The 21,364-nt window shown below is 35.7% G+C and overlaps 2 protein-coding genes across 2 annotated transcripts in view; one reads left to right on the top strand and one right to left on the bottom strand.

Moving 5' to 3' along the window:
- Positions 1 to 5,217, top strand: part of LOC132556051 (uncharacterized) — a 57,894-nt gene extending 52,677 nt beyond the window's left edge. Inside the window, exons 15-20 of the mRNA XM_060220443.1 lie at positions 538 to 653; positions 1,423 to 1,516; positions 2,844 to 2,926; positions 3,929 to 4,064; positions 4,198 to 4,295; positions 5,005 to 5,217. Coding sequence (XP_060076426.1) covers positions 538 to 653; positions 1,423 to 1,516; positions 2,844 to 2,926; positions 3,929 to 4,064; positions 4,198 to 4,295; positions 5,005 to 5,217 — 740 coding nt within the window. The remainder of the gene's footprint in view (positions 1 to 537; positions 654 to 1,422; positions 1,517 to 2,843; positions 2,927 to 3,928; positions 4,065 to 4,197; positions 4,296 to 5,004) is intronic.
- A 3,659-nt stretch (positions 5,218 to 8,876) lies between these two features.
- Positions 8,877 to 21,125, bottom strand: LOC132556059 (uncharacterized). Its single transcript, XM_060220451.1, has 5 exons — positions 21,035 to 21,125; positions 16,380 to 16,633; positions 12,399 to 12,522; positions 11,185 to 11,375; positions 8,877 to 9,779 (listed from the first exon to the last, which is right to left on the bottom strand). Exons 1-4 carry the CDS (start codon positions 21,123 to 21,125, stop codon positions 11,185 to 11,187), a joined length of 660 nt encoding a protein of 219 aa, XP_060076434.1. The 3' UTR covers positions 8,877 to 9,779.
- Positions 21,126 to 21,364: the final 239 nt, after the last annotated feature.

Below are 21,364 nucleotides of genomic sequence, written 5' to 3'. Positions count from 1 at the left end.
GATTATGTTATTACGGACTTAGCTGTTGTGTGAACGCATATCAAATGTGAAAATGTTTTAGGCTTTTCTTGAAAATAATGATGGCTTGTATATTGGAAAGTGAATTATCTACAGAACATGTAGTTGGAGTGAGCACTTCTTGCATATAGAGTGTTCGCCCTCTCAAGGAATTATAATTCAGCACTATACACAGTTTGGCGTCTCTTAAAAGGACATCGATACTTCTTTATTATTTTACACAAAAGGCGATAACCACGAAATTTAGACATCTGACGAACTCTTGATCTGCTACGAATTTATTTCCACATTTGAAGTAAAGGGCAAGAACGTGTTATTCCACGAAAATAACAAACTGTACGAAATATTCAAAAGGTTATTGACATCCTTTTTATTGCCTTGAATACCATTTCAGACATTTTAGTAGGAAAGAAAATTGCAATAGAAAAATGTCATATCTCATTAATCCACAGACAATCAGCGACAGACACTTAACACCGATAATAAACTCATTTTATCATTGTGATTTTACTATTGTAGAGAAAATGGAGGATAAAATGAAGTGGGCGAAGAATTACGAACGTCTTCAAGAGATTCAAGGACAACTTGTTTGGCCATCAGTAGCAGACATTGACCCTCGAGCATTTGTCCCTGACGTAAGTTACAAACCATTAAGTTACCATTCACACCTTTATCACTAGCACGTGACTGATGGCTAGCCGCTTGCCCAAAGCTATTAATGATGTAGTGGGAAAATATTTCATTGCACTTTGCTGGTTGTTTCTTTTGATTGGTTTCTTTCACTGTCATTTTTGTACCATCTGGTACTGTCTGTTTATTTGTTGATTAATTCATTAATCACACATTGTCTTTAATTTGTGTATACGGCTTTAACGTCATCAGTAGCAGGTGTTTTATCTTCTATGAATTGAATGAGTATCTGGTTATTGAAAATTGATAAGACTTTAAAAAAAAATTGATATACGGTTCAGAAATAAAAGCTCCTTTATTCCAGTAACATCAATCCAGACAGTTTTTGTATGGTCTTTTATATGGTTTATTATATTCAGTTTTATAAATATAGCTTTTTTACGCAAGAATAATCTACATAGATAGTAAATTTACAGCTCTGTATTGAGTGTAAACATTATATTTTCGTGGTTTCTTATATTCCAGTTACTGAATCACAAGTTCGAGAAAATTAGCTTTCGCGAAGCAGACCATACTCTACTACATGTTTAGTCGTTACTGTTTTCCTTGTTTCGATCGTGAAGCTGGGAAGTAGGTTACACCCTAAAAATATTAGGTTTACGATCTACGTGTTATTTCCGCATCCGAAGGGAGACAAATGCGATTCTTTTATCTTTGTTATTTAAAACAACGTCTTCTTTCACTGATGTTATATTTGAGTGTTCTGTTTTCCAGTTTCTCAAAACTGCCTTAACTAAACAGCCATGTGAACGGATGATATGTAGTCCAAAACGTCAGCTTATACATGAAGGATATCTGACACTTGTTGGTAAGTAATATATCAGAACAAATCCTTGTTTTGAGAACTTGTCAGGATTTATGATAGAAATAAACAGTTCGAAAACACCATATTTCAAACAAACAAAACTGCCAATCGATGGTTGCTTTAGTCACCTCGCTAGACTTCCTAGTGGCAAAGAGGGACGCTACCGTATTTGTAGTATGATATAGGAATGGTGGTTGACGCTTTTGAGTAATAAGTGAGTTTTGTCAGCAATCTTGTAACAGTAATTCATTATTGTACCATTGACAAACAATATTTAAACTGTAAATAATGTGTTTTCGACAGTTTCGAGGTTTTCAAGGGCATTTCACACCTTTTCTTAAATTTGGAAGGGAGGTATTTGAACATGTACATTTTTGTTGTTTTTGACCATGGACGAATTGACCATCAAACTTTTTAAAAAATTGTTTAATTGATCATAATTCTTGTGATATTCTTAACCATATAGTCGAAATTATATGTCAATGATGTTATTTCGTTTTGTTCACGGTCATTAAAGACAGAATTTCCAGCAGGGACGTTACATTTAAATTATCTGATGATATGTTTCATGCATTTAAGCAGTAATAACAACGTCAAGACAAGCGAGAAATTAATTTCCTGTAAATCAGGCCAAGCAGGGACAACTGAAAAATATATTTACTGAGCGAAATTAGATAACTGTACCGTATTCAGGAAAGCAAACAAACTGTTTCGGCAATATTTTTGCTTAATAAATATTTCAAATGTTTACAAAAATGACTAAATATCTACAACAGTTCCAACTTTTGATTTTATTCAAACATTCCGTATTCATGTGAATCTCGTTGATTGGTGCACGTTAACACTATCATTGAAAGGACATTTTAGTATTGTGACATAAGGCACTATTAATGTCATAGCAGATGGAAGACAGAAATTATCATACAGCAAAAAACAAGAGAACGTCATTGGTTAGAAACATCTTATTTTTGAAAAGTGTGAAGTTTAGATTATTCTTGTTTTAATGTTAAAAATTTAAGAATAAGAGGAATATTTTGATGTTTCTCTTTAAAAGTTTAACAACAATTAATTATATGTCATGATTGGATAATTCAGACAGTGCCGTAGAAGGATTACACAACAGTATGATGCATTCAGTTTATTATTTAGCTCTACTGAATCTAAAGTTAATTTTGTATTGGAAAGTATTATTTACTTTCGTGTCCTTTATACAATCGTTTGGTTATCATGAATTGTATGTCTATCAAATAACTATCTCACTAATTAAATATATTTACTAATCATCATATAGTGTTCATTTCTAATGTAATATATTCCCACGTGTTTGTAGAGTCAGCCAAGACATCTGATGTTTATGTGTTCCTGTTTGACGATATTCTACTTATCACAAGAACAAAGAAACCACAGAGGAAGGTATGAAGAAACAAATAAATAATGGTCAAATGTGGTCAAGAAAACCTTTCTGTACCATTATTCACTTCTGTGTGATGCATATACGAAGAATGGTTTATATATGTACCCTGACAAACTGTTCATCATAGATCACAAACGGCCAGACACAGTTGAAGGATAAATGCTTCCTTTCACTACTGTTATACGTTTGTTATGACAACATAATGAACTATACTTCAAACCGAAGAAATACGTTTTACAAATTCGTTCGTTTGTGTAGCGTACAATAGTGGCACAGAAACTATTTTAAACGTTACCAGCTAATGTTGTTTGGTTGTGGAAAAGGAGTTTAAATGAGTACCATGAAAACACGTCAGTCAAAAGTTCCTATTTGTGTCTCCACATTTCCAATGTTGAAGGGGCATATATAATGTTACTCTTGTCGTCATTCCATTATAATTTCGGTTTTGCTCATTTACTCCTAACAGTAATAGAACTGTAACTTGATATGCAGTTGTATCGAGATCATATGCAGGTTAAGTTCTTATTCTTATGATCAAATTAACTCAATGGGAGACCAAATTAGAGAGCCTCTTCCAACTTCGGTGGGATTTTGGTCTTCAAACCTGCAGACAGAATTTCAATTTTATTTCAGATTCTTTACCATAGTTTCTGTGAGCAGCAATGGATTTTGTTTCTTGAGTCATCAGTACACTTTCTGGCAATATCAATTAAACGTTTCCAAACTTCTCTATAGGCGGGAGCATTCTTGTCACTCCGAAACATAGAATTTCCTCTTAAAATTGTCGTTTAAGTCTTCGCAATACAATAGACTTGGTACACAATAACATACCCCAATGTCGCCTTGGCTGGCTCTGGCCTTTATCATTATTCTACTTTTTTGTGTTTACTCACCATCCACTGGGAACATAAACAACGTTTGATATTGTATAGTCAATTAATGTGGTATGACGTTTTCGCTTATCCAATGTAAACCATTCGTCTTTATACCTTTTATTTCAGAAACATTCCATAGACAGTGTTCACATTCGGTTGCAACAGTCCGGTCTATCGGAGAAAACAGTCCACACAGTATACAGGCAGCCAGTGGCCTTGGACAGACTCAGTGTCCATGATATCACCCCATCTGACGCTACAGGTAACGAAGTTTGAGGTGTGACGTGACTGAAATCTCGAACATATTCCATATTAAGGAAAATTGGCACTATAAAACATTTTATTCTTTCTTTGTGAATCTTGAAACACTGAAATTATTCGATTTAAACTTTCAGCAAATGGTCTGAAGCACGCCTTCGTCCTCGTCCAGATCAGTCGGTACCAGCAAATCATCGGGGTATTTACGCTACAGGCGGTCACAGAATCACACAAGGTATATACACTACAAGCGCATTATTTACACTACAGGTGACCATAGACACTCGCAAATATTAACGCTACATGCGGAAACAGACAATCACAAGGAATTAGCATCAAATTAGTTTACAAAAAGTATTTTTGCACCACAGACGATCACATACTATGGAAAATAAATATTTACACTACAGGCCGTCGCAGATGTTCAAATGGTACAGGAACATACTACTTTGTTTTGTGATCCACTTCAATCACATTTTAAAACGGTCGGTAAGTTGCTAGAGTTATCATCCATTCCGCAACACACGTACGTCAATTACCGCTGAACCGCTCAAGACTAACTCCAGATTCTCGTAAAAATGAGACTTTATTTTCATCGTAAAAACAGAACTAGTTAATTTTGAAGGAATAAGGAGAGCATTGATAAACAAATGTATAGAAAACAGGTTTCTCTAGCATTGGTTTGGATAAATAAATAACTGTATTGTCTTGATGTTATAATGAAATATTGAAAGCTAGTATTATATGAGAATTGTACAATGATACAGTCATAAACTATATACAGTTACTAGAAATTAATGGAATATTATGAATTGATATAGTACGAATTATACTTCATTTTACACCGTTATATATATATATTATATGAACTCTTGTGCATATTTATACAGCACACCCCATGACAATTCCTTCTCACAAACGATAATGAAAAAAAATCGTTTCAGGCTCTTTGGGTGGAAAAGCTGTCACATGCGAGAGAGAAGTTTAATTCCGTGCCTGATATTTTGGCAAGTCAGTTATCGCCTGGAGAGGAAGGTCAAGTTCAGGAAGGATTAATATCGTCGGACATTATCCGAGCGACTAAACAAAGTCGCCGGGCCCCGTCATTGAAAAACCCTCACGGAAAGTCCTTATCAATGGATGCTGTTTATCTGTGATAAGTACAGATGTAAGTATACTTCGTCACGTTCAATTAGAAAAATGTTCAAAGCCACGAACAGTTGTGATTGTGAATCGCTTAAATCTCCCGCTTATTCAGGAATGGTTAATTTCCAATGGAGCAAGGTTAAGAATGAAAAATGATCGATAAAATCTAATAGATATTGCTAAATTGTGTTATTGGGTTCTTGTCGAGTTTGTGATACGTAGACACGATGAGAACCTATTTTTTAAAATGTGTTGTTGCTGACGATTAGTATTCCATCGTGATAGCTTGGCCAACCTTGCTAATATGTACTCCTTGAATCAAGTGATTAACTGGTGAAATATTTATATTTTGTGGGGAAAGGACTACAAGACCAATACGTTTTGATATGATAATTCGGAAAAGTGATGTCTTAACTTCCAAGTTCAAGTATTCGGACCTTATTGTAATAAATATAGAATAACTTTATTCACAGTATACAGCTGAAGAAGAGTATTTTTTATAAAAAGAAAGATCAGTGGTTTATCGATCATTGATCAGAATTCGAAGAAAATATAAACCCAATAATACCTCAGTACATGAATTGATTCTAGTCTATTGATAACTAGAGAATTATATATAAATTATTGACAAACTATTTGCATATTGTTTTATAATTAATTAATATTCATTTGTGTCGGTTCATTGTTAACGGACCGAGTCATAAAGATATCAATTCGTGAAAAAGCATATAAACTTACATGTGGAGATAATCAAAAGTATGTCTACTGTCAGTTCAAAGTTAGTAAATGGCGCTCAGGTTGCTTGTTCTTAGTAATATAATCGGAATTGTCAGCGGATACTGGACTAGCTAAAGGTTTTGGAAATTCCAAGATCCTATTCCGATAAAAAAATCGTGAAAAAGTGAAAAATAAGTATTTCATCACCAAGAACATATCTGCTGCCTTATCAAATACATTACTTAGCGCGCAAGCTGCTTTTTCTCATTAACATTTTCAGAATGTTGAGCTCTCTGACTACGGCATAGTATTTGGAAATTCCTCTATAATTAAAGACTTGCTGCAAAATTTCCCTAAATTATGGTACATTCTTTACAATAAGTAAGTACTTTAAGTTATATATCATGTCTGTCACATTTGTTAACAGTAAACAATCTTCTCTTTCGGCATTGGGTCATAGAAAGTGAAAATAGAACCCTATTTACTTCATTTTCACTTCTTTAATGTTTTGGAACATGTTCATTTAGACCAGGTTTGTAAACCTTACCATAACATTTAACTGTACGATATTTTATTTTGTGTTACCATATTCTCCTTATTTTTCTATAATAAATTCTTGAAAATAAAGATTCCAATGCCGTGAGATATGTGCTGTAAAATAACTACGATCGCCGACAAACCACAAATATCACCTAAAATCAAAAGTGCTATATAATTTCCATGTGTCTCTAACGTGGCCTACATCCATGGTAACAAGAAGTGGAAAACTGGCTGGTACAGTAATCATATTTTATATTTATATATACGATTCTTGTTATATTTTTGTAGGCTTTCATTGTGAATCTGCTGCGTCGAGTGTGATAGTATTTAAGGCGATGTTGTGATAAATTGGATGAATATGTTTAATTAATTCCCAACTTTTCATTCATAAGTTTTAAGTGATAATTAAATATATGTATATTTGTATGTTCATCAAAATAATAAACAATCATAAGAAATCCTTTTTAAATCCAATTATATATTCACAACAGATGCGTTTTAGTTATAATGTGATCAATAAAATCGTTACTATTTAAATCAATTTGTATTTGTTTTCAATATGAAACATCGCATATGTTGTTTACAAAGACTGCGACATTAACAGCGATTCCGATTCCAAACAATATTTTCAATGAACTGAAAGCAATTGCCCTAAATTCTTCTTCTGTCAATTTGTATACTTTCCTGTATCGTTTTCCCGCTGTTTCAAATACTGAACTTGAGTATTTCCTCAACTGACGCAGAGTTCCTTATCTGGAATCAGTTTTGGTGACCTTTAGGTGTGGGAGTATTCTTAAGCAAATGACAAGTTTGATTTAATGGACGAACTAAAAACGGTTTCTGCACGAGACACCTGATCTCCGATACATGTATATGATACAAACTCAGAATTGCTTTAAGTATTACAAACACCGTAGAGCTGGTTATGTCCAATCAAAATCAGAAAATTGGTGAGATACAGGCAGAAAGAAAAAGGTTTTTCGTGATGCCTGATAGCATTCCGATAGAAATTCACTGGATTACTGTGGAGGCACAGCCACATACTGCGCCATCAACACCACTGGTCAATGCGAATACAACCCATTAGGAGTCTAAAACACTGAGATAAAAATCGATAAATATAGTCCTAAAATGACGATTTATTGAGGAGGGTCCAAACTGCACTAACGATCACGAGTCTGCAACTTGCACCTCGCACATCGCCAGAACCACAAATTTCACGAAAATCCTACCGGTGATCTGCCATGAATAGCATACAAGCAATCGCAGTACGGCAGCGACCTACAGTCCCAGGAACGAGATTGTGGTCCCTGAACAGTCAAACGAAATCTTCAGTCGTGATTGGTAGATGGCGGAAGAGGAAGACATGATTGATCGGGCGATGCGATCAGAGACATCTGCCTAAAAACCTGTCTGGGCAAAACCTGAAATAGCGTCCGATCGAGGTGGAGGATCTTCTTCAAATTGCTGAAGAAACCAAGGCTGCCTAGACTAGAGGGCCGCTATCAGAAGATGGAAGCATTAATGCTCCCGAAACTTCAGCAACAAAAAATAAAAAAAATCACCCACCTGCCAGGAACAGAGCGTACTAGGCCGAACCCTGTGATCAGGAATCGGAGGGACAAATGATGCAAACTGATTGTTAAGCGATTATAAAAGGAAAGAGTAACCGCCACACTATTTAATTGCCAACTGCATATCCTGGCACCGAGGAATGCGGATAATGAGGGCACACGGAATGTGAGACCCCAGTACCCCAGGGCCTAACCGAGTACGCGGGAGTTACAACCCTTGTTACTTTGGGTCATGGGTCCCTGTGATGAAAACCAAGGGTGCAGTCGTGAGACCGAAAGGCATAGTCTGGAACAGACGGTATGGTAAGTATTGCACAATCAAAAATAAAGAAAAAAATATATATCAAATTTAGACGACTTAAAAATTCATGATTTTGGGAGAATAGATTTTAATGTCAAAGTGGAAAGATATTTATGAATGATGATACGTTGCTAGCATATATACGCATATGAGGTTCGACAAAGACTGTTCATTTAAAATAAAATAAAATTTCTGTCTAATATGAAGAAGATTTCAACGGTAATGTGATAAAGAAAGGATCAATATATTCCGCAAATTAGATCAAAAGCGTTGCATAACCGTACCACAAACAGGCATGTATGAAATATCATTCAACATTTCCTTATGCTACAAAAGGTAGTTATACGGACGAACAGATGAAGATAGTAATCTTATAGACATATACAATGTAACAAAATCAACAAAAGCCGACTGATATATGAAATTAACATGCATCCAAACACAATTTTGCTGTTTTTAATTGGAAAATATTTGCTTATCGCGCGTATCTGAAGATGGCAAAGAATATGTATAATTAAAAGATAACAAAACAGTATACTTTATGATTTAATGTTTTACTGTCAATATATCAAAACATTCATAGCTGAGATTTTACCCTCTTAATTCTATCTTCTTGGCTATTTTATGTTTACATGCCCTATTCGACTAATTAGCACAAGATATAAGACGTATAGACTTAAGTATAATTAAGCTTTACAACAAGCATTAAATCTTGCTAAAACAGAGTCATTCAGGGAATTACTGCTCAAAGTAAAAAATTCATGATTGGAAATCGTCACTCACTTCAGATCAACCATGATCTGATTATTGTGACGATAAATAGCGGATATTACAAATGCTGCCCTATTGGAAATATTGAATATCTGAAATATCATTATCGCCCTAGTTATCATTCGTTATAATGATTAGCGCCAAACAAAATAAATAATGAAAGGCGTAACGACAAACTTCAACTACAAGTCATTCTACGCTGTACCATTACACTTTTAGAAGAAGCATTTATGAATGTGTATTCCTGAGAATCAGTTGCCATGAATAAAAGTACTTCCAAAATATTACTACTGGTCTTTGAAAATATCTGTAAAATGTGTATGTGTGATTGCAAAATTCTCGTTATTAGCCTTTTTAACGATATTCGTCGAGAAAGGCACCATGCAATGTATTTGGCCTTGCATGTATCTTCTTCAAACGGTTGCTGACAACCAAATAAGTGCATGTTTGTGTTCGTGTCGAAACCTGATCCATACAATCAATATACATTTCGACAGTCTTTTGTGAACAGGACTTTATGCTATCAAGCTACCCAGAAGGACTTTACCAATCTGTATAAGAAGAACACCAACATAAAGGCACGCACTGTTTCTTTCAGTCTCTTGATATCCAGAGCTGATATTAGTCTAGCCTAATCACCGGGTCTTGTCTACATTCTGACACAGATCATCTGCAACGAAGAAATATTATTTCAAAATCAACAAAAACAAAAGATGTTAACCAGAGCAGCATATTACCATACTGAAGGGTTACAATTGTATCATTTAGTGCCAAACACATGGTTATTTACAGAGTTACGCTCTGTCGCCAATGTTTTCAATTTTAACAGTGATGCACCTTGTACAGATGGTGACAATTATTCGTTCAAATACATACAACCAGCTAAGTTAAGTTTTAGTTTTTCACAATGTATATGCAATACTAAGGGAATCCATATTTCACATACTACGAATGAGACACACGTATCTATACATTAGAAAATCTAATTCAAGAGAGATAAATCGCACGTGGAACTTGGAAATCGTGCATCAATCAAATACATGAAAATTACGAAATGTATTGAATAACATGGTAAGTGCACCTCCCCATCTAAATTGTGACTTTTCTTTGGATCAGTTAGGGTTTTCTTCAGTCGGCTCTAAAATCTATAGCATCGCTGACGAGTCCTAGAAGAACGAAGCAGTATTTGGTGCAGTTTAATTCATTGTTTGGCTCTACTGTACCTAACTTTAAAGTTGTATTTAACGGTTTTATTCATTTGTGTTTTCTTTAATTTTATAATTTGTAAGAGCTATTAATTTACCCCTGCTATTTAAAAACAAAACATTAAAAAGGCAAGATTTCCCGATTTTGTTTTAGTGTTTATTGAAGGAAAATAAATTATATACGTTCTGTATCGTAATATGTAATTCAAATATCGGCGATAACATTACATACAATTGTTGTATAGTTTGAATTACTGCTTCACATGATACCATTTTAATATTATCTATGAAAAGGGATATTTCGCTGAAACAATGTAATATTTCAGAAAATGAATGTATCTTTATTATCAGGTAGCTTTCAGTTATTCCCTTTGAAATTGAGCGTTTGTGTTTAGCGAGCAGAATTTTAAAAGGAATAAACGTTAATAACATGACTTTGTTATGACCACAAAATAACCAATATTAACTCTTCGTAATAACAGGTCTTTGTAATCTATACTCATTTGATTATTACTCTACTTTTTTGTATTCATTTTAATGCCATAAGGAAGTGTTTATTCAATAATTTACCGCAATCTTGATCGAAAATTATCTCAATTTAAACAAAAAAATGATATACATAGAGAAAATCATCATTACTTCTCAGATTCCACATCTAGCCACTAGAATTGCACAACATTCGTTTTCTGTCTGTAAAATTGTGCTTCATCGTTTCTTTATTACATCTGTAACGTAAATCAACACGAATAAATGGAAATGGGCAAGTAGATCGATCACTTTGTTTTAATTATTCAAGTTTCATCCGCAGGAAACGATCAATCATGATGTGTATTTGATAATGCCCGAGATAGTTAAATTGATAATAATTACCTATTTATGATCCAGTGGCTGCTCCTCATCAGCTTTTTGTAAAGAGCTAGCAACGTTCAGGGTTTGTACTGAGTCGTCATTACTCGAGCTGCGCCTGCGCACAGTCCACGTGATGATAATAATGAGGAAGACGATGGCAGCCAGTGACACAATTCCTATACCAACGCATGCTACTTTGGACAGACTGACATCTGGAGAGAAAGACAACGCTTTCTTAATATATTATCATTCACTGACAAACTAATAAATGGATATCATGTTATTATACATCGACAAACTTTTGTCTGATGAACGTCAAAATATTAAATATCATATCTTACATCTTGAAAGGAAAATGACATCTTTTACTAATTATACTTTGACAGACTTTTATCTGTAAAAAGAGGCAACGTTTTTCATAAATATCATTCTTTATTAAGACAGGGACATAGAATCCAGTCTGGAGAAAAGATTACTTCCTTTGTGTTTATTCTACTAACAAAGTTCTACTGAGTTGAACACAAAATGTTTTCCACTAAATAACTTAATTCTAATATGAATGAACATAGCATGAATTCCGATGTGGGGGAGTTAATTGTACACACACAGTATTTGTTATGACGATTCTTTATATCTTACACCGATATATATTTAATTTAAACATCCTACATATAAACATCAGTTTAAAAGTAATTTTCAAATCTAAACTTGTACTGAGAAGTGCTATTTACTGATGTGGCTTTTGAACAATATTCCAGATTATTGATGGTGTATATTAATTGCTGAAGTTCTAGTCCTCGAAGATTACCGTAACCTGTATGCCACGCTTAATTCAATAGAATATTGGCAAAAATATATACATGAATTTGACTTTGTTCTGAAAGATGTATGGAAATTACGCAATTTATTGGTTTATGGGGCTGGCGTACCTTCCTACCTAGATTTCTGCCATCAATTTTGCTTTTCACCAGTCGCCTTCAAGGCTTCAAATTTAGGTCCTTAGCATCACGGATGAAACAGATTTATAATGTAGTGTTATTTTCTTCAACTCTCTTCTAAACTTGTATTAAATGGTGACTTTTGTACATCTTAGTATAATCTCCCACAATATTCCTGAATGAACAAACACACACCCCTCCGCTTCCCCTCTCTTATATCATTATCATACAAAGAACATATTTTTGTGCCATCCCTTCATATATATCCTTCCATAAGGGACACTGTATTGTTCTCACCTGCATAAGCGACGACCTCAATCCTAAAGGAAGTATTCGTGACACCTTGGGTAAACAGATACACTTTGGCCTCGTGGCTTGTGCTGCACCATTCATCAGGAACATCCTGTCCACAAGTGTAAACCTGTGAACGATTTTAAAATTAGTTAAAGAATCTCGACATGTTACATTTTATATGATAAGCAACGAAAATTTAAAACCTCAAATCACATTTCATGCATCCTCGTTACTCCAGGGGTTACGATCACTTTCGCTCTCTGCACCCGTGGAACATATCATGGCAGGATTGAAGGAACAAGCGATGTAATTTGATTGATCTAGAGTAGGGCACAGTGGAAACACAATGATCAATAACAAGCTAATACGCTAATTTCGAAAATTACAAAGGAACGCCACCCAACATCAAGGTCAGTACAACATACCGTTATGCAACCTTGAGGTTCGTTTGATGTACATCAAAGGATCAAACTAGTCTTTTCGTCCTGTCAACAAGGTGCCACATGTGGAACCTTCAATTTTGTCATGTAATGTTCCAGGGGTGCAGGGAGCCAAAGTGAGCGTAACCCGTGGACTATCGAGAATGATTTGTCCTCGATATATTGCCAGTTTTTCACATATCACGATTTCGTTTTCTTAAACGTTGTTTGAAGTTGTTTGATGTAATTGACATATCAATATCGGCAATTCATGATGAGCAACATAAACAAAATGACAGCAATATTACCGACCGTATTGACGAACTATTTTGTCAATTTTACAATGGATTACTAACTATCCTTTACTTAATAGCAACATACCAACCTCTCTGGATATAACATTATATAACACAGCTTATTTTGACGTTCGGGAGATCTATGTTCCTTGATATCGACTTTTTATGTTAACTCTGGATATAACATTATATAACACAGCTTATTTTGACGTTCGGGAGATCTATGTTCCTTGATATCGACTTTTTATGTTAACAATGTAATTCACTGTGTGAACTTTGACACAATTTCTATCGCCAACATATTTTGTAACGCTAACTTTGCCTTTTCCCCAAAATTTCAATACTTAATTTAGTTAGTAAAATGATCAATCTAGAAAGAAAAGTCTTTTTCTGAGACAATGATAAACTATGACTTGTACAAAAAAAAAAAATAGCCGCCACAACGTTTATGGGTAAATGGTTCCATATTCCCTTCTTTTAATAACATCCTTGGTACATGGAAATTAAAATACGATATATTAAACTTATTGATTTCCATGCGAATTTCATCGATGATTCAGGCTGGTGTTGGCAGTACTGTATAGCCGGGTATTTTACGGAAATTATATTTTCACTATTTCACTGTACATAACGTAATCGCGAAAATTTAATCCGTGAAATAATAAGACACGTGTCTATTATATATCCATTTACACCCAAATCGAGAAATTTTAATTCGCGAAAATATCATTGGATCGTTTTAAAAGAAAACCAGGAAAATTTTGACCCGTAAAAATTACAGGCTACAGTAAATCATAACCAACTGCATTGAACTGCATAGAACACAAATTATATGATTTCCGTCAAATTCTGCTGATAATGTAGACCCGAGGAAACCAAAACATATACATGTACGTGCTGGAAGTCCCGTTGTGGCCTATTTCTAAAGCTTTTATCAGTTGCAGTATCTATTCCGACACGCATTACCGAAATGTGTGCCCTATCATCGTGTTAATTGTCCGTCTAGACAACACTTACTTATCAAATATTACACGAATCAATTGAACAGCCCTTGCTTAAACATATCACTGGCAAATAAAAGCGAAAGTTATGTTATACGAACATTATTAACGCCCCCTCTTAACAATTTAACTAGATAGATTTCCATATAATAAGATAATTTAAATAGTTTAATTCATCAACAATAATAATAACAGACAGACAGAGAGGGAGTCTTATAGTTTCCTCTTTATATTTCACTCTTTCTATCTAATCAGCAAATATTTAAGCAGTTGTCTTACCTCAGCGCTTTTACTATTGAAAATATTTATTATACTGAAAGATGATTTCGCTAATTGCAGTTTCTTCAGTTTGTTAATGCACTGTACCGTAATAATTGTGGATGTTCTAATTCATTATTTGCTAATCAATCAAAAAGGACATCTTGTTAGAACTTGCTTGCGTCAAATTAAGAGTGTTCACACTATATGGATCATTAACTTTAGTAATATGAATTACCATCTTCCAACATTTAGCCTTAAAATTTAAATATTCAAATTTACATTCGCTCCAAAGAGTTACGCATGTTTTCAGTGTATCTTTAAGTTTATCGTGGATATATTTCATTCAAAACTCTCCGACATGACCTGGTAAATGTTTGTTTTATCAAAGACAGTAAATAATTTGATACGCTTTTCTACTAAATAACTTACAGAAGAACTACCTAAAACACTGTACTTAATGAACCCAGTGTATCCTAAGGTTAAAGTGGAGTGTTATCGCATTAGGGAGTACATTGATGTCTTCGTTATCTCTAAGTCAGCAGGAAGGATCCCGACTGAACACTATTTTTATCAGCGTCAAAAGTTGCTGTTAATAAATTCGTCACACATACAGGAATGCCGCAGAAACCTAATAGTACTGTTCTGAACAATGTAAATTGAGTTATTTCGTGTTCAAATGTCAGTAGACACATAATTGACTTTGTGATAACGCCTCTGTTCCATCAAATCGGTATTGTCTGCAAACATTTCTAGCTTTGTACAGTAAACAGTTACAATTCGAGATGTTTTATTTTCAAGATCTAATTTCAAACTTCACAATAAGTGATCGGGTTACTTAAGCGACGTCAGATTAAGAGAAAATGAAATCGATAGAACGTCAGAAAATTGGGACTATCTCCGGATAAGTATCATGTGAATTGAGATCGATTTTCATCATTTAAAGCATATTTAATATAACAATGATATATGTCTGTATCGTGACTCGCTTACAGATATCTGGGTTGAAGCTGTACGGTATAGCACCTCTGTGTTCTTAGCAACCGATGTGAAGCGTCCTTTATGACTATTATTATTATTATGTGAAGTTTTAAAGAAGTCATCTACCCAGCTATAATTATATATGAGGCAGAAAACACACAACGTGTCCGAAGCTTACCTATACCGAGTATCAGTCTTAATACCCGTCAGGATACGTCCAGTGTCGGATTTGATGTCGCCCTGGTATGTGTAAGGATACTTACAATGGTGGGTATGATGTCGCCCTGGTATGTGTAAGGATACTTACAATGGTGGGTATGATGTCGCCCTGGTATGTGTAAGGATACTTACAATGGTGGGTTTGATGTCGGCCTGGTATGTGTTAGGATAATTACAATGGTGGGTATGATGTCGCCCTGCTATTTGTAAGGATACTTACATTGGTGGGAATGATGTCGCCCTGGTATATGTCGCCCTGGTATTTGTAAGGATACTTACATTGGTGGGAATGATGTCGCCCTGGTATGTGTAAGGATACTTACAATGGTGGGTATGATGTGGCCCTGGTATGTGTAAGGATACTTACAATGGTGGGTTCAATGTCGCCCTGGTATTTGTAAGGATACTTACAATGGTGGGTATGATGTCGTCCTGGTATGTGTTAGGATACTTACATTGGTGGGTATGATGTCGCCCTAGTATGTGTAAGGATACTTACAATGGTGGGTTTGATATCGCCCTGGTATGTGTAAGGATACTTACAATGGTGGGTTTGATGTCGCCCTGGTATGTGTAAGGATACTTACAATGGTGGGTATGATGTCGTCCTGGTATGTGTTAGGATACTTACATTGGTGGGTATGATGTCGCCCTGGTATGTGTAAGGATACTTACAATGGTGGGTATGATGTCGCCCTGGTATGTGTAAGGATACTTAGAATATAACCGTTTGATGCCGCCTTGGTATGTGTAAGGATACTTACAATGGTGGGTTTGATGTCGCCCTGGTATGTGTAAAGGTATACTTACAATGTCGGGTTGGAAACCGTCTTGATATGTGCTGTAATATTTAAGTTTGACGCCACAGTCTGTAAAATTGTTGTTTTGTAACATTCTAAAGCATACTCTGTAGTTCGTATCAACATTTGCCTCGTTCTTAGCTTCAAACTGCACCATACAAATAAAAAAGTCTTCACCGTCCCACGTGACCAAGTATTTCTGGTACTGTGTGAGGAAATGAGGTCCACGCTGTTCGTGTGATAAACAGCTTTTCGTCATAGCAACTGAAAAAACAAAAAATTAAAAAATTAAAAGGTAATCTGCAACACAACACCAAAGAGCTATTCTGGACAAGCTGCAAAAAATCTTACCTAATGATTATTAGCATTACAAAATGTGTTCTGTGGTCAGTTTGGACAGGCAAAATTGATCAGATCACCTAATAGAGCACATTTATCACGTGATGGTTTGAAAACGAAGCTAGAAACACGATGCCCGATCCCGGCAGCAGTGACACTGAAAGTAAATCGGGAGAAAAGTTGTGTTTTCTTTGTTTTATTTATGTATATATATGTACACATGAAAAAATATATTGATACACTACAAGTTTGCAGTGCATAGCGCAGGCATAAAGATTATGTTGCACAATCAGAATCATTGCCCATTCGTAAATCGATCTAGCAGAAGATTTAGGCAGAAATTCTACAAATAGAATATCGTAAGGTGGGTTTTGTGTCGCACTGAGGCGCAGGATTTGTAGAAGAACATACTTAAGAAGATATTTATGTCCGGTTTTTGTATAAAAACAGCATCTAACGAAATACCAGTTTGTCCGTAATATATCCCTAAAACATGTCTTACCAGTAATGATTACATGCTAAAAATAACCCTAGTAGCTGAAAACACCTTGGCTGTTTAATCCGACTTCCTGTCGAGATGTGTCTATTTTTTGGAGCGAAAAATCAATCTTCTACCAACTTTGTACACGTAAACATAATGTTAGTATTTCGATAAAAAGACAATATGGTCATTTACGTTTCAAATGGATGGAAAGACTAGACAGAGAAAGGCCGAAAACCGTATAATGCATGTATGATTGGTTTGTTTTGATGTGTTTAGTTTAATGTGTTTATTGACAAATATACTGTAAAGTTTTAAACATATAATTATAGAATCGTCTCCAAATATGGTAATACACATAATAGCAATAGTACAATTACATGTAAGAGTACAGACTGTGTAGAGACAACTTGTTATATATGTAATAGTATTGTCAGAATGGGAGAGGGGAAAAGGACGACAGAGTGGAAGAGATGCTTGCGATGAAGGAAGCTAGAAAGGTAAAGTTGGGAACCAATCCAATTGATCCACACTTTGCGAGAAATGTTGTGTAGCATTAGTTTTGGTAATTTTCAGAAAGTCATTTGGTGAGATATCTTAATCGGCTTTACAAAAATTATCAAAATTGGGATAACAATCTTCACAGCAGTACCACCCACAATGGTCCTCTGTACAGCGAAGGTAGTATACTAACACTAAGAAGATTGTTTTGATTTCGAGTTAATGACCTGCTGTACGATGTTGTTTTTTTATTTATGGACGCGACCTAAGTCTTAATGAGGAACAGAGCAGACTATTAAAGTAATGATAGTTCACAGGAAAGGAAACACTACGGGACCTCAGTAACGGTAACCGGTACGAAACAAGATCAGAAAAACTTTAGTAGTTCATCGTATCTTCTGTAATATCAGGAAATATTACGTCATCAGGTCCACGCGCAGTGCACTGAAGGCAGTTCAATTGTGTTATCCACTGAAATCCATTTTCCACCTTCTTGAATGAAAACAGCTGTGTTTTAAGTGGCAGACTGAAGTTTGCAATATATCTATTCGAACCGTTCATTTGAGGAGATCTCTTTTTTCAAATAGCTCTCTGTCTCCTGTACGCGTGTACGCGTTCGTGGAATAAGCGGTTCACTCTGCACTTCTGCAATAAAACGGAACAGGCAACAGTCGGCGCTTTGTTTCGCGTCTCCCGTCTACAGGGTACTAAATGAATTACCTATTCTCTTTGTATGCATTCTGTCATCTTTTGCATTATATATACTCTCTCTCGTGGATATTTCCCTCAAAACTCAATTGCATTTGCCTCGGGTTAGCGTACGAGAACCTCGAACGAAACAATATTGGCAACCCGCAAATCAACGAAATAAACAATACTAGTACACAACATTTCAAAAGTCAATTACGACTACCAAACTTGACATCTGGTCTTTGCCACCAGATCGACCTCAGCGATCGGAGAGACCTTAGCTCTAACATCAAATAAAATGACGAGTGAATTGCTACCTAGAATTAATATACATCAAATATAGAACCGCAGTGCATGCCACGTTTTCATTGATTCGAATAATGGCACGGTTCAGAATATACACGTGCACCTGACGTTCGTCTAAGATTTATCAGATATATAATATTTACGAAATATTTAATTATGGGGCTAGTCCACCTCTACATCTTCTAAGTAGCTGTCTAGGTTTAATTTAAGCCCTTAGCATCACTGACGAGTCCCAGAAGGACGAAACAGCTGTATGTTTAAATCTGTAGGAAAGGGTGTTATTCCCTTGGATGTCTTTTGTACAATCTTCAACAATCTCTATCTTACAATTATAGATAGTGCCTATACTACATTCTACCATTGAGTCTGGCGACAAGACACATCATCACCTCGCGCCTAACGAAGGGTTTCGCATACACGCCAATACGGTAATTGGACATATATCACTTAGGCGGTATAGTTGTCAGTATACAGTGGGTCTAATGACCAGCAAAATCTCTGTTTCATCTGTTTGTGCTTGTAGCTTCATTATAACACATTCACAAAACGTGAAATCACTGCAGCTAAGATGACGTATTACATTCAAATCGCTCTCATGCATTTTCAAAGAAAGTAAACCTCTCCTGGAACTAATTCTTGTTAATCCTGTGTACATTTTTGTAATCCATTAGATACTGCTAGCCTATATTAGGATTTTGCAGAGAAATTATACAATTAAGGATACTTAATCAGATAAAAAAATAAAATGCGTGAAAACGTTATCACCACGAATTGCTGTTGTTTCAAAATGCCATAGAGCCGACAAACAAAAAGCAGGCCAGTTCAGTATATAAATCACGTGACTAGTGATCATTTACTTTATCGCAGACTTAACAAAGATAAATGAACTAATTACATGGATTGGATTACTACGGTTAATTGACGTCTCGAGCTCTAGCTGTGGAAATATCCATACCAATACAGTCTAATTCATCATCTTTTAGCACTATAGTTAATTTACAACAAACAGTATTTCGTAATCATCAGCCTTATAACAAGGATGAATAGACCATTTTCTTGTTAAGACAACGTTTTCGACCAGTAGAACCATGTGCAATCAATATTTCCCTTGTGTTCTCAGTATTGCCCGTGTAGATACAATCAAGGTACCCCGTCCCTATTTCCCACATACCCCCTTGTACCTATAATGGACACAAAGTTGGACCCGAAGCCCTATGCTCTGTCTCAATATATACTTCCTTGTCACTTTGTCTCCACGGACACAATGAAGGTTTTTTCCTGATGTCCCCTGTCCCGTTTCCCTATATGTTCCATTGTCCCTTGGAACACAATCAGGGTTCGCCCCGATGTCCCTTGTCCCTATGGACACTAAGAGCAGCAGGATGTTTATTGAAAACCTGACCGCGTGGTATTATAGAGAGCGCGAGCACTGACTAGAAGGAAATTCTCGCGCTGCGTGGAGCAAATTGTCTGGCCATATCTGCGGTAACAATAATAGTTGATCGCTTTTACACTTTATACGGACAATGAACAATACCGGGAATAGGACGGAAAGTCCTGTGACTGTAGACAAGGCCACTAGAGGTTTGATCGCAGTTCCTATCTATCCCTGAACCCATACTATGGTTCTGTAGCTACATAGATCGTATTCACTGATGTTACCCAGCACTTAAAACATGTGGTTTATTTCAGATGGCGTGTCGAAAAATAGATCATTCCCCTAGGAAAAACAACTACCAATGTAGATTCCTGTTGAAATGAGTTGATTCGACGCATTCCTGAACATTAAACGTGTATCACTATGGGAGAGCATATTTTGTAAACACACACATTGTATCGGAGATTGCATTGCTTGTTTAACACTTGTATTCCATTTGTTTAATCTTGAAATCGGTTGTAGCTGTGACTAATGGATCACATATAGCCATTGTGACTAATAAAATGAGAGTTCGATGCTAAATTAAACTTATGCGGAGCTCCAGACGCGAATCCATTAGCGTCCCCTGGAATTCCACAGATGCATACAATATAATGTAAAGTCACAGTGAGCTAAAAAAAAAAAAAAAAAGGAGTACACAAAATATCTTTATAAACAGAACAGAAAAATACTTCGCTCCTGTACGTGTGTGGATATATTGATTAAGTTCCATCTGTATCGGTTTCGAAGACAAACGCTGGCCACTAGCTTCAGCACCAACGCTGTTTAAAGCCTCTCTTTACGCGGGTCATGTGATTTGGCGTACACACATAGTGCAAAGAGTGTGTGCATAATAAAACGGAATTTATGTTCTAGAGCGAGGTACAGAAGTGCATTCAGTGAGATAACAGACATGCTTGTGTATACTTACATACGTCCTTATACTGGTCAGTAGTGCTGGACTCTAAACGTCCGAAATTTAAGAGAAACACCAAAAACCCAGGTAGAACCATCTCGTGCATCCTGCCGCTTGGTAACGTTCAAGGGACGTAACTTGTGTGTGTAACATGTAGTAAAATCTCTGTGGAATGAAAGAGGAGACGTCCTATGAAGTTTTAAAGCACATCTTGAATCATATTTATTTTTGAGTTTTTAAGCTTGTACAAACTTTCCCTTAAGTACAAATAAGTTCCGACGGACAGACGTATCCAACTGCTTTAGCAGAAGTCTAAATGGACCGTCCTCCCTGGTGCATCAGCAG

This window comes from Ylistrum balloti, unplaced genomic scaffold, assembly GCF_031769215.1.
Source record: "Ylistrum balloti isolate Yb309-2 unplaced genomic scaffold, AGI_CSIRO_Ybal_v1 Utg370542, whole genome shotgun sequence".
In the NCBI taxonomy this organism is placed as follows: domain Eukaryota; kingdom Metazoa; phylum Mollusca; class Bivalvia; order Pectinida; family Pectinidae; genus Ylistrum; species Ylistrum balloti.
This window is presented reverse-complemented; position numbering and strand designations above follow the sequence as displayed.

Excerpts from the sequence above, each read along its gene's own strand:
- LOC132556059 (XM_060220451.1), bottom strand. The coding sequence starts at position 21,125 with ATGCACGAGATGGTTCTACCTGGGTTTTTGGTGTTTCTCTTAAATTTC. Across the intron at positions 16,634-21,034 it reads TGACCAGTATAAGGACGTAT|TTGCTATGACGAAAAGCTGT; the intron begins GTAAGTATACAC and ends TTGTTTTTTCAG. Across the intron at positions 11,376-12,398 it reads TGAGGTCGTCGCTTATGCAG|ATGTCAGTCTGTCCAAAGTA; the intron begins GTGAGAACAATA and ends CTTTCTCTCCAG.